Below are 12,635 nucleotides of genomic sequence, written 5' to 3'. Positions count from 1 at the left end.
TGATTCCTCTGCATTAGATGACTCATCTCCCCTCTCACACAAAGTCTCTCTGACCAACAGGCAGCCAAGAACAGAGACAATGAACTCCTCTGACTCACAGAGAAAAAAAATATATATATATATTCACTACGAACTCAATAAAAAGAAAAACAACACACAACTTCCGTACTAATATGATTATCTAATTCCATTATGCATTTCTCTGTCAACTATTTTCTAAATTATTCTGTAAATCCTTTGCTTTATAAAGGTCCGAAAATAGCGTCCCAAAGCCAATGTCAACATACAGTGTTTAAATCCATTTAACCCTAAATATATTCACTTCACTGCCATAGAAAACTAAGAATTCTTTGGTATCAGGTAAGATTAAAAGTCTACAGTTGTGCTGACAGAAGAGGCTGTATTAGGTTCCGATATGTCATCTTAGCTTTGCCAGTTAGCATACGAATATTTGCTATTTTACACTTACACAAATTGTTTGATCATAAACCAAAATCAAGATGTTGACCCGATGATGGTGCTAAATGAAAAGAGAATCACCAAACCACCTTGAAGCTAAAATGGCTAAAAATGGCGAAAAATATTCGATCAATATAGTCAATATATCCTGGTTCAACTTTATTGTGAAAGGTCTAATTATCTGACTGCAACCCAGTGTGCTGCTTCAATCCATATTAACGTATACTTTTCAGCTTTGATCTGGAGAGGAAATAAAAGATGTACTGAGACAGGAGCGAAGAGGAAGAGAGGGTAGAAACATGAGAGGAAAAGGGAGGGAAAAGCCGAGACCGAGAGATGGTCCTGGCCCAGACATGACTGAGTGTAATAACAGTGATGTAACTCGGAGGTAACATTTTAGCTCAAGTCCATCACTGTCAGGCAGTGGCTGCATGTGTTTCACCTCTCCTCATATGCAAACCCCTCTCAATCTCCATTTGTCTCCTTAAAAAGAAACACGAGCAGGGCATCCATCTGCGCGTCACCGTCGCTACCTAACTTCATCATTTCTCATATTTCTTTTCACCAGCTCCCTCTTGTCACATTTCCTATTCTTCTATTGTCTGTATTTCTCTTGCCGTTGGTTACAGACAGAGTTTCAACATCGTGACTTCTGCCTCAGTGAGAATTCCTGCCTCTAAATGAGCATGAGCAGCATATTGTCATCAACAGCACTTAGATTACTTTGAAAGTGGCATAGGGGTCGACCGCGTATCAAATCCAGAATTGAAACCAACACTTGCACTGATTTGAAGCTTGTCCTGTTCTGTTCTTGCCTCTTCTGGGCGAGAGAAGAGATATGGGGTGACGTTACGTAACGAAAGACTTGCCTGACAAAAAAAACAAAAAAAACTGAACCAGATCTGTGGTGACAAGCCTTTGAACTCTGGGTCTTAGTCTCAGCATATAGATACAACACAATGTACACAGAAGTTGCACATTTGTAGGAAAACGTCAATAAAGACAAGCTTTCCCTAAAATGTACCCAAAAAGCAGCATGTGAGTGAGACAGAAAGGGAATAGTGAATGAGCATATGCATTTCTGAAGAAAGTGGAGCAAAAAGACCATACATGCATAAGATGGAGGCAATGGAAGGGAATAAGATGCAAAAACAGCGCTGATGAAAGTATGTCTGAGTGTCTGTTTGCTTCCTGCCTGAGGCTGTGAGACTCTGGGAAATCCTTCAGGCAGATGGGCAGTTAAAAACAGCACCACCTCTTCCTGCTGTTCCCTCCCCACATGTATTGTTTATTCAGTCTTCTTGCAGAATCAGACATCCTCCCTTCCATGAATATTTCATGATTCAAAAGTTACATGTGTCCGTTAATGTTGGTAACAATGGAAAATTGCCTTTAAATCATCACCTGGTGCACAGCAAAAAAGTGTATAGACCGGAAAACAGGCAGTACAGCACAGAAGAAAGAGCTACAGGACACCGGGGCGATCACTAAAAGAAAACAATAACAGGGTGGATAATGTAATGAGTTGCACGCTGAGTTATATCATTCTATCATCCGTGTGGCTGCAGAGCTGTTTATAATGAAAAAGAACACGATTTACTGAGAACCAAAGCCATTTCTGGGAGGCATCAATTCAAAGGTGATGCGAGAGGAGGTGATGTGTCATACAGGACCTTCACAAATATTCTGCTAACAGCCTTTGATTCAAAATCCTCTGCCAGTGGTGATCGCTTAAGTATTAGCTTCCTTTAACCGCTGCTTCCCTAAAGACCGACGCAGGCAGACCAAAAACAGAAAAAGCTCAAATCAGCGTCACACTGTAGATAAACTGTAGACAGGGGCAGATAAAGAAGACAGAGGAGAACACAGACGTGAGGCATGTTTTAAAAATATCTCTAATGCAGCTACTTCCTTTTATGGCACAGACCGGATTTTGGCGCCCTCCTAGCTTGATGTCTCAGACAACTCTAGTATAAATAAATTTTAAATAATTATAAACACAGAAGAACTCACAGACAGAAGCAGAAACAACAGCAAGTCGTTGTATTAATTAAAACATAAAAATAAGTGATCACAGAGCAGTCGACAGCAACTTGGCACCTGAGCATCGCTGGCGTCGAAAACTGATCTTTGCTCTGCCAAGATGATGCTGAAGTACGTCGGCCATGTTTGTGAGAAGGGTTTGTGAACTGACAACAGGAGTGTGTGTGTGTGTGTGTGTGTGTGTGTAGAGAGAGTTTGCGCAGAGCTGAGCGGTGTTATTAGAATTCTTGTCACTGTTCGGCCCTTTACTGGGCAGAGGAAGAGAGGGAGGGATGGAGAATGAAGGCAGGAGAGAAAAAGAGAGGAGCAGGAAAATTGAAGAGATTGAATGGGGAGAGTGAGACAGAGAGGGGAGACGTAAGGTGAAGGAGTGCAGAGGGGAGAATGGAGGGAGAAAATTGAAGAGATGGAGAACAGAGGAGAGGTAGAGAAGGTATCGATTCAGATCTCGCTCTGGTGAATCACATCATAAACTAAATCGCTGACCAAAGGCTGCGACAGCAGCTGGGATGTAAGATCACCTCATTGTTATACTTATATCTGATAACACTAAACCGCCACAGGAAATCCATTTCATTTACATGACTGAGTGCTGGACTGTATACCGCAGTGAAGAACTGTTCTTCATTTTTAGCCTCTGAAATTTCATTGGTGGTCAGTTTTGATTTTTTTCACACACTTCTACTTCCCCTGATTTAAACTGCTTTAAAACAAGCTTTCAAAGTCAAGGTTGGTGAAACCTCTTACTGTATTTTCTCCAACAAACAGTTTATTGATACCACTAGCTTGTACTGTTTGTGTATTCTAAGCCTGACGTAGACCACCCTTGTTGTCCAAGAACTATCAAAAACACATAAATTAGTCACTCAGTCCCACACACACGTTTGTGCTGCTGTAAAGATTCAATAGAGCCACTGGGACCCTGGTAGATGGCCACAAGATACATTTGAGGGATAAATTTGTCAAGAAGTATTAGTAGTAAATGTTTTCAACACTGTTCCCCTTATCTTTTTGGTCTCCTTGTAACTAACTAAACAGGTCTTGAATTTATGCACCGCACCACCAAATGTCTAGTAACTCGTTGCTGAAAATAGTCCCCAAAATTTCTATTTTCACCTGTTTGAGTTATGTTTTCTACAAACTATCATGTCCAGCTGTCTTGGAAAAGTTTGGTTAAAACAACTAACTTGTGACCCATTTTTTTTTAAAAAGATGTATGTATTTAGCCAGACATATGGGCTTGCAGCTGATAATTAGACAACAAGCAAGCTGTTCTAGAGTGATGAAGTCTGGAGAAAACAGTAATAGTTACAGCTTTTTAATAAGGTGTAACAATTAACATTTTGACATTAAGCATGTCTTCATCAGAGCAAGCTGAGGCAGCTTGGGTGTGAGTGTATTCAAACTGCATGCGCTCAGCTAATAGCTGTCTCACACGCGATGAGCAGTGGTTTAGATGTGGAATGTATCCAGCCATACTTTTGTTTTGTTTATATTGATAACTTTTCAGTAATGTCTTACTCTAATTTGAATTAATTACTACTATAGATATTTAGCTGTGAAGCATAAATAAAGGATATTTCGCTGATTTCATCACTCTTTAATTATAACGTTTCTCTCTGCACATTTTTCCAAATGATGAATGCTAATGATCACTTCTCAACGACAAATCTAAACAAGTAAATGTATTTGCCAGTTTATTCTTTCTGGATTTAAAAACCCCTTTTCACCTGCGGAGAACAGTGACACCAGCAGCAGACTAACAATCGCCTAAAACAACAGAGCTTTTTTAAAGATTTTTTTTGTTGAGGAGGGAACACAGTCTGTAACAGTGAGACGGGAACAGACAACACAAGTACACAAACAGCAAGAAGTGCAGAGAGGACACACACCCACAAATGCTGAAAGATCGACTCAGGTGAACACAAAATAAAACTTACAAAACAAACGAGCAAACACTTAAAGCAGTCTTTCAGACTCACCGTCTTCCCTGCACTCTTCTGGTGGCTTGGCTTTCTTTGCCAGCCGGGGATCGAGCCACGATGTCGTTTTGGTGTTGTGACTGGAGACGAAGAAAGAGACGTGCAGATTAGGGTGATAACAAAAAGGAAAAGGGGCAAACGGAGGTCAGAGAGAGACTGACGGAGAGAATAAAAGAAAGAGATGAGAGCAAAGTAAAACTAATGACCTGTACGTAACTGTGTGTGTGTGTGTGTGTGTGCGTGCGCAGGGGCAAAGAGAAACAAGGGGATTTCTAAGGTAAACTAAGTGGTCATTAATCCACTAATTAGCCCTCAGCCACTAATTAGTGAGGGTGAGAGTAGAGGGCTAAAGTTTGCAAGGGTGCATGTGTATGTGTCTGTGTGTGTATTCTGTGTGTGTCTGATTAGCAGCATTGGGTTACATCAATTATTCAACACAACCGGCAGTGCTATAATGTTTACACACCCTGCTATACATAAAGCATGCTTTTGTAAAGTACGAGCACTTTGTGAGGTGCATTACATTGGATTCACTTTTAATTATTTTTTATAGCTTTTACGCTTAACATTTTACAAATATTTAAACACAACAGCTACACACATTAAGGAATAAGCTGTTGTTAAAGTAGTAAAATCATTTCTTTGTGTTTTAAACATCTTTATGCGGGCTCTATTTTTCTTACTCAATGAAGTAGACCTCCCCCTTCTCAGTGTAGGCCATCTCCCAGTTGTCAGGCAGAGGACCCAGCTCCTCCTCATCTACATCTGGAACTTTGGCGGGGGATTCAGAGGGAGATTTTGGGGCCTCCTCTCCTTCAGTGGGAGCCTCGATGGAGGCTGGGGCCTGGATGGACGCTTCAACAGCAACCTCCCCAGAGGCATCTGTGCTCTTGTCCTCATGTTCACTGGACTCTGTGGAGTACACACACACACACACACACACACACACACACACAGTTATTTTCACATAAACTTTGTGCACACATGCAGACCTGGATGCACACTGCACACGCCATGCATGATGAGTCAGAGCAGAGCCACTGCAGAGCTATGAACCCCCAGGAGAGAGAGAGAGAGAGAGAGAGAAACAGAGAGAGAGAGAGATGGGGTTTGAGGACAATGAGCATGAGGAGAAAACAACATGGGGATGTCAGAAATAGAGAAACAGGAAAAGACAGAGACTTTAGGGGTCAGAGACTGAGTCAGAAATACAGAGAAAGATTCTGAGAGTGAGGAGAAAAGCTGGTGGCATCTGAGTCAGGGAAAGGTCAAATTAAAATATTTGCTCCTGACATCACATTTCTAATAGAAAAACTGAGCAGGAAGAAAGTCAATTTTTTTCGCGTCATGTTCATCAACATATACCACAAATGGTCCCCAAACTTCAATTTTATCTGTCCATCACAGTCTGTTCTATAGTTAGTTCCGTTATAGGTATAGTTATGAATTTTGAAAATCATTCTTGTGGTCAATCTTTCATGTGGTATCAGCAATAATATACAGAGATGTATAGTTCTGTTGAAATAACACATATGACAGTGGCATAACAAAGAAGAGAAAGTATGGCGTGCTTAGAAAACACAAACTCCAAAGTAGGATGTGAGAAGGAAGAAGAGGGGGCAGAAGGGACGGGACCCCAGAGACTAAGAAAAAAGCAAGAGAGGTCAGAAGGAAGAGGATGGTAAAGGGGAGGAAGAGAGAGGGGAGAGCGGGGGTATTAATAGAAACAAGGACAAAGGCCAGTGGCAGGAGAGCAAAGACAGCAGGAGAGATGGAGAAACGATAAGACGGAGAGATGGGAGCAGAAGCCAAACTGAGACTCTGGACAGTGATAATAGTGAAGACATTAAGGTGCCCTTGTGAGTTCAGTTATATAAAGGTTACTGAGAACATGTGCAGTTCACAGTCTGTCAGCGTCTATAATGACTGTTCAGGGGAAAGTTTGTTGACAGAAACTGGACTGCATAAACTGCAGACATAAAGCTTGACTTAAGACAGGAGACAAGTGATTTATCGATAAAATAAAATAAAAAGGAAAAGTAACAATCAACAGCTGACTTGTTTCTTTGGTTTTACTCAACAATACCAGTGCGACAGCAGTAAATAACCCTGGGGACAGTACAGGGCTTCATGCCACATTTCTCTGCATCTAAATATGATGTTATAAAATGTCATCGTGGTCAGGGCACTTGTTTAACAGACCATGTTTGAATCTAGTTTTAGTCACAACTAGATGGAAAATGTGGTACAGAAAACATCAAAACATAGACATAGATATTCTTCTCTCTCAGTCAGCAGTACCTGGCGTGATGGCCACCCCGTTGCCGTTGACAACCGGACTCTCCTCTTCCTCCTCCTCAGGTGGCTCCAGGCTGGCGCGCTGCTCCATGTTGCTGACTGACTGGTTCCTCTTCCTCTTGCCCTGGGAGCTGGGCCGGGCTCCAGGCAGCAGGGCCTCACTCACATTCAGAGGAGGTGCTGCGGGGGACGGCTCCGCTGGAGGTTTTGGAGTGCCGTAGAAGTTATCTGAGGGCAGAGAGGCACAGCGTTGTTGTGTCAGGGGCCACATGTACAACTCAAGAGGGATCCCAGGTGATGTAACACACCGTCTAGCAGGCAGAGGAGGGTTACTGCTCGTGGGAGCAGATGACTGGCATCGAAAATTCAAAACTTAGCTATGGGGATAACAAGACCTGTCTTCCTTGAAACATGAACTGACACAACCAGGATCTAGTATAGTATCCAGACTCTCTTTTTTAGGACTTGCCATTTTTATTCTTAAATATAGAAAGGATGCTGACACTGTAAATCATAACAAATAAACTAGACTTTTTCAATAGTCAGGCTTCTTCTATTTCACATTCTGACCCCACCAATAGGAGTACAAAGTGGTATTCTGAGAAAAAGGAGAAAACGACAGAGAAAACAAACAGTACTGAGAGGGAGCTCGAAGTCATCACTGTGTTTCCACCTCATCCCTTTGTTTATGGAAATTTTTTTCTCAGCCCATCATACATTCTACATGACTGTCACCCTCCAGTCAGGAACTCCAAGCATTTTACAGCTAATTTATCATCCAGGCACTTTTGCCATCTGGGCCCAGTCCATCAGTGACAACAGAAAACCAGAAAACACTAAACACTTCTAAGATAAAACAGTATACAAACTGCAAACCACAAAATAGTAGTGACTTTTCATCCAGAATTGTTGTGATGGAAGAATGACTTCTTGTTGGTTACCCTAATCTCCCCTTCATATTTTCCCAACAGATTTTGCCATACATGTTGGGTCAGTGGAAATGTAAATCTTAGTGTGATCTTAACATGTGAACACCACCTGTTGTTGACACAAAAATAGATTCTTAAACAGTATTAATATGTGAAGTCTTGATACAAACTCTCTGTCAATAATTGAAGCTTAATTTCAGCATCAAACTAGAAAAAGTGTTAAAATTAGGAGAAGAAAAATGAGTCATGCAGGGTTTTTAGATTCGATCAGCGTTTTGTTTTGTTTTGTTTTGTTTTAATAGACCGACCCACACTGAGGTATATTAAGTCTTACATTCAATGGTCGTTTTTGGGTTGAATACAACTTTTGCACTGCTGCCGTGCTAAATTATCTGACTCACTAGTTTACTGGCTCTCAAAGGGCAAAACCAGCTGTCTGTTCTTCTTAATTAAGCTGAGTCTTCCTACACTACAATTGTTGCTGTGGACAGATGTGGGACAGTGTGTTTGAAGAAAGATGATCACAGTGTTAGAGGGAGGAATAACAGAGTAGGTGGATGGACTGGGGTTTTCAATAACAGCCAACAGCATCCTCAACAGCAGACAGTGGCCTTACTGGGCTGAGGGAAGATTTACGCTTCCCCTAAAGAACAAAAATGCATAATAATAAATAAATAAATAATAAAATGGAGCAGCACTATAAATGTGTCTCCAAGGGCAGGGGATCCTTTTTCTTGGTACTTTAGTGTTTTTGAAGTTAACAAAACCCTGTCACTGAGCTTTCTCTGCTTAATGATGCACATAAACCTATCTGAGAACATCATGATACTGTGCAGTCAGGTTATAACTACACTGTCTTAAGACAATATATGTCTTACTTGTCCTTACTCGTCTTTTTTTCTAAAGTTTCATTTTAGTGAATGTTTAAAGGTTGCGTTCAGCATTTTGTGAGCAGTGCAGCTTATATTTCCCTCCCTGTAGATATTGCAACTGACATGACAGAGAATATGATATCATTCAATAAAACTCAAGAGGTATCATTAGGACACCTGCTGTATCAGCCTGTTCTTCCTGTTTGGATTAGAGCAGCAGGTAAAAAAAAAACGATTTCATGAAAAAATGAGAGAGAACCACATGAATACATCAGTATAAACACAACCCCAGCTGTGTCATTCCACCCGTGTTGGTGAAAGCGGCTCTGTTTGGAGGCGAAAGCGAAAGAATAATAGCACAACACAAAAATAGCATTGGGCGCCTGACATTCTACACCCACTGTAATGGTACTGCTGGTAGGAAAACATCAGAGAATGGCTGAAGTTAGAACAGTACAGTACAGTACAGAGAAAAGTACAATACACGATGGCCCTCAGGGTATCTTGCTAGAGATAAAAACATCCTCAACGTCTCATAAATATACATACTTTTCTCTTTTTGATTGACACTGAAGCTTGTGTGGCTTTCTATAATTTCAAATTTTCTGTGCTGCATATATATATACATATATATAAAAACATACACACACGCACACAGACACACACACACATCATATATACATCTCTTTCCTCATGCTATTTGTGCTTAACCTATAATAAAGCTCTACTTTTATTTGAAATACAAGACCCACACTGTCAGGAAAATATATTTAGTGATTAAATATTGAGTGTGAGTGAGAGGAAGAGATGTCTTATTTTATAATCCCTCAAAGTGGAGAAGAGTGGGGTTTTCACTAAGAGAAAACAGAGAAACAGGGCATGGGCAATGGGAGGAGAACAAGACCTGAACAAAGAAGAGGGAAGGGGGCAGCAATAAAGGACAAAAGGAGGATCAGCAGTAAAGAGTGCATAGACGTTCAGTTTACTTTCATCCCAGCAGGAGGCAGATGGATATTAAGAAGGCTCTATCACAGTCACCACTTCCTCAATAAGTACACTTACCCCGCTGCCCCCCAAACCGATTTATCGCATCGTGACAAAATATATAATAAAAATGTGCATGCAGACACGTATAAACAAATACAAGTATGAAACTGCATAGGTAGAAGGCGCCCACCTGTGAAGGCTTAAGGACAACCTTAAGAGGTGCTTTGCAGAACATAAAGAGTACTGAGATACATTTAGACAAGGGTTCCTCCCCCTGCACCACACTGGTTTTAAAGACGCAATGTTCCCCCGATGCTGAATGCTCCCGGTATTGCCTGAAGGCGTCAAGGCTATATGCACAGTTGTGACTCATCTCACATCACAGCATACGTAAGCTCTTATGTGCACCAAGCATTGTGCACACACACGCACTACAATTACCGTGACGAGTTTCCTGATGATACTCCACATATGATCTCAGCCTCTTTCACAGCCTTCTAAATCTCTCTCCCTGCCTCCTGTGTCACTCCCTCTTCTCCTCTCTCTTATTTTAATGTGCATTACAAAATGAGTTGCAGCACCTCCAGCGCAGTCACCCAGAAAGGGACTGCTTCCTCCAGTGGGCATCAGTAAGCTCCCTGTGTTAAGGGAAACATACACTGTGACACACAATCATGGAGAGTAAAAAGGAGCGCACGCACAAACAGGCATGCATTCACACACATATTTTGTGTATGTGTGTTCAGCCGCACATGCTCCGAAAAATTGCTACTGGGCAAATGAACCAGCAAATCCCCCATCTGTAGATGTATCCCTGACAGTGTAGCAAAGCAGATGCACAGACTTGACATGACTGGGAAATGGCCTTCATCCAACTCTTGCGTGCCCGCGCACACACACACACAAATGCGCGCACACACACACACACACACACACTGAGCGTGTCAACGAGCTGTTCAAAAACCACCAGAGGAAGCTGTAAGCTGTAAGACTCATTTTGTTTACTAAAGCTGTGTGTAGGAGCATCACCTGGCACACCTGATCCATCAAGAAAAGATATGTACACAGTTGCACAAGACGGCAGATTAGATTTAAAAATAGTAAAATAGCACTACTGAAGCACATGTTCCCATTTCTCCTCCCCGAGCACCTGTACGTGTCTTGCAGATGCAAAATGCTTCCTGCACAGTGCTGCCAACACTCACCTTCATAGGTTCCACTCTCTAGCAGGGCTCCACTTTGCTCCAGTTCCATAAAACGCTCCACGCTCACAAAGTTGTAGTCCACCCCTGGCACCTCCCCCTCCTTAGGCTGCCTGGTGGTACCTGCAGAGAGAGAGAGAGTTAGAGAAAGAGAGAGAAAGAGAGAGAGAGAGAGGTCATCAGAGCCAAATAGGACACTTGAGAAGAAAAGGCAGGAAGGCAGAGAAAGAGCCCAGAAAAGGGGCTGGACAGAAAAAGACGGCAGATTTGAGGCTACAAAGTGTATCAGAGGAAGTGGGAGGGGAACGGAAATGGAACAGAAGAGGCTGAGTGAGGAGTCATCACTTGTGATAGCCAAGTCCATTCACACAATTGTGTGTGAGTGACAGTGAGAGACAGCTAGAGAGGAGCGGGGAAAGCATGCTCGAACGGCAAAGCGCCACCATTCAGTCCATTCAAGCCAATCCGGTGCTGTTTTAGTAATGAGTGAATCAATACGCCACTTTTACCAAGCATAACTCAAACCTCCCTACACAGCACACAAAACTGTGCCGATTGGATTATTGTCAAAACAGCAGGAATGCAGAGGCACCACATTACCATGCAGCAATTAGAGCCTTCCTACATCAGCGCTCTAGAGATCTCCATCAGTGCTGCAGCGCTGAGGCTCGACTGTGTGATGGCAACGATGGGAGTTTCGAGTTTAATGAGGTGCTGTGTTTGTGTCTCTGCCAAGTGGACTTTCAGCTTAGGCTCAGTGAAGTCCACTGGTGTTGATTCCGGCTCTCCATTGATCATGCCTGGAAGCAGTCATTGGCCGGGCGTGGAGAGGGAGTCCGCTCTCAGAGCTTTTCCCAGGACTCATGCGGTAAAAGTTAAGTCTGATTGATCTGGCCGTGGCCTCAACCGGATCTAATGTTGTTGCAACGCTGTTGCCAGAATGTCAGATATGGCTGAAGTGTATTTGTGTAAGTGTAAGTCGATTTGTGGTCCAACGATCCAAGAGCACAGGTCTATAAAAGGCAATTACAAGTTCTTACACCAAAAAAAACCCCACTGCATGTGCTCACGTATGAATGGTGGGTATACAACACTTTTAAGCTTCATAGTTAAAGTGGGAGCTGAAAACAGCAGGTGGTGGATGTGTTGTAGAAACACAAATAACACACACACACACACACACGAGCAAGTGGGGAGGGTTAGTCATTGTACAAGATCCTCTGAGTCTCCCAGAGTGCGATATCTTAATCATTAGATCTCCATTGATCATCTGTCACCACTTTGCCCCTTTAGTGCATCCACTGAACATTCTCTAATGTATTTACTTCACCACCAGGAGCAGAAGACGACAGCTTAGCAACACCTAATGAGTAAGCAAGTGATACCAGGCCATCACACATCTATAATCTGTCTATAAAGCTGTCCAACACTGTCCACACATAGGTGTGTTTGTTTGCACAAATGTCTGTCTGTGTATCTACATGTGTGCGCTCGAATGTGTGTTTGTCTTTATGACTCTAAATGGTGGTAAAATGCCCACTGTGCCAACAGTAATCCCATCTCCGAGCTGATCACAGCTCAGCGGGACACCGCAAATCCACAACACCACAGGTTTGAGTCAGAGAGCTTGTGTGCATGTGTGTGTGTGTGCCACAATCCACATTGTTTGATGCACTCTAACTCTGATAAACACTTAGAACCAGTCAAATACACTGTGGATTGCAGCAATGCTCAGGGGCTAATGTTGATTTTGTTGTTTCACACTGCTGTCAGACTGGTGTTACCAGAGGTGACTCTGTGTGATGCCTCGTGGGTAACAAGATGGGTTCATATTGATATTTATGACTGCTGATGTTGTTACTG

General features: G+C 42.4%; 1 protein-coding gene across 7 annotated transcripts in view; it reads right to left on the bottom strand.

Annotated features, from left to right (window-relative positions):
- The window catches only part of magi2b (membrane associated guanylate kinase, WW and PDZ domain containing 2b), an 86,611-nt gene that overhangs the window by 33,170 nt on the left and 40,806 nt on the right, over positions 1-12,635 (bottom strand). For all 7 annotated transcript variants that reach the window (XM_030426061.1, XM_030426055.1, XM_030426056.1 and 4 more), the window contains exons 3-6: positions 10,776-10,895; positions 6,786-7,010; positions 5,168-5,396; positions 4,485-4,564 (exon numbers count right to left, since the gene is read on the bottom strand). In XM_030426061.1, coding sequence (XP_030281921.1) covers positions 4,485-4,564; positions 5,168-5,396; positions 6,786-7,010; positions 10,776-10,895 — 654 coding nt within the window. The remainder of the gene's footprint in view (positions 1-4,484; positions 4,565-5,167; positions 5,397-6,785; positions 7,011-10,775; positions 10,896-12,635) is intronic.

This window comes from Sparus aurata, chromosome 8 (assembly GCF_900880675.1).
Source record: "Sparus aurata chromosome 8, fSpaAur1.1, whole genome shotgun sequence".
Taxonomy (NCBI): domain Eukaryota; kingdom Metazoa; phylum Chordata; class Actinopteri; order Spariformes; family Sparidae; genus Sparus; species Sparus aurata.
The sequence above is the reverse complement of the archived record's forward strand: the minus strand, read 5'-3'. Positions and strand labels throughout refer to the sequence as shown.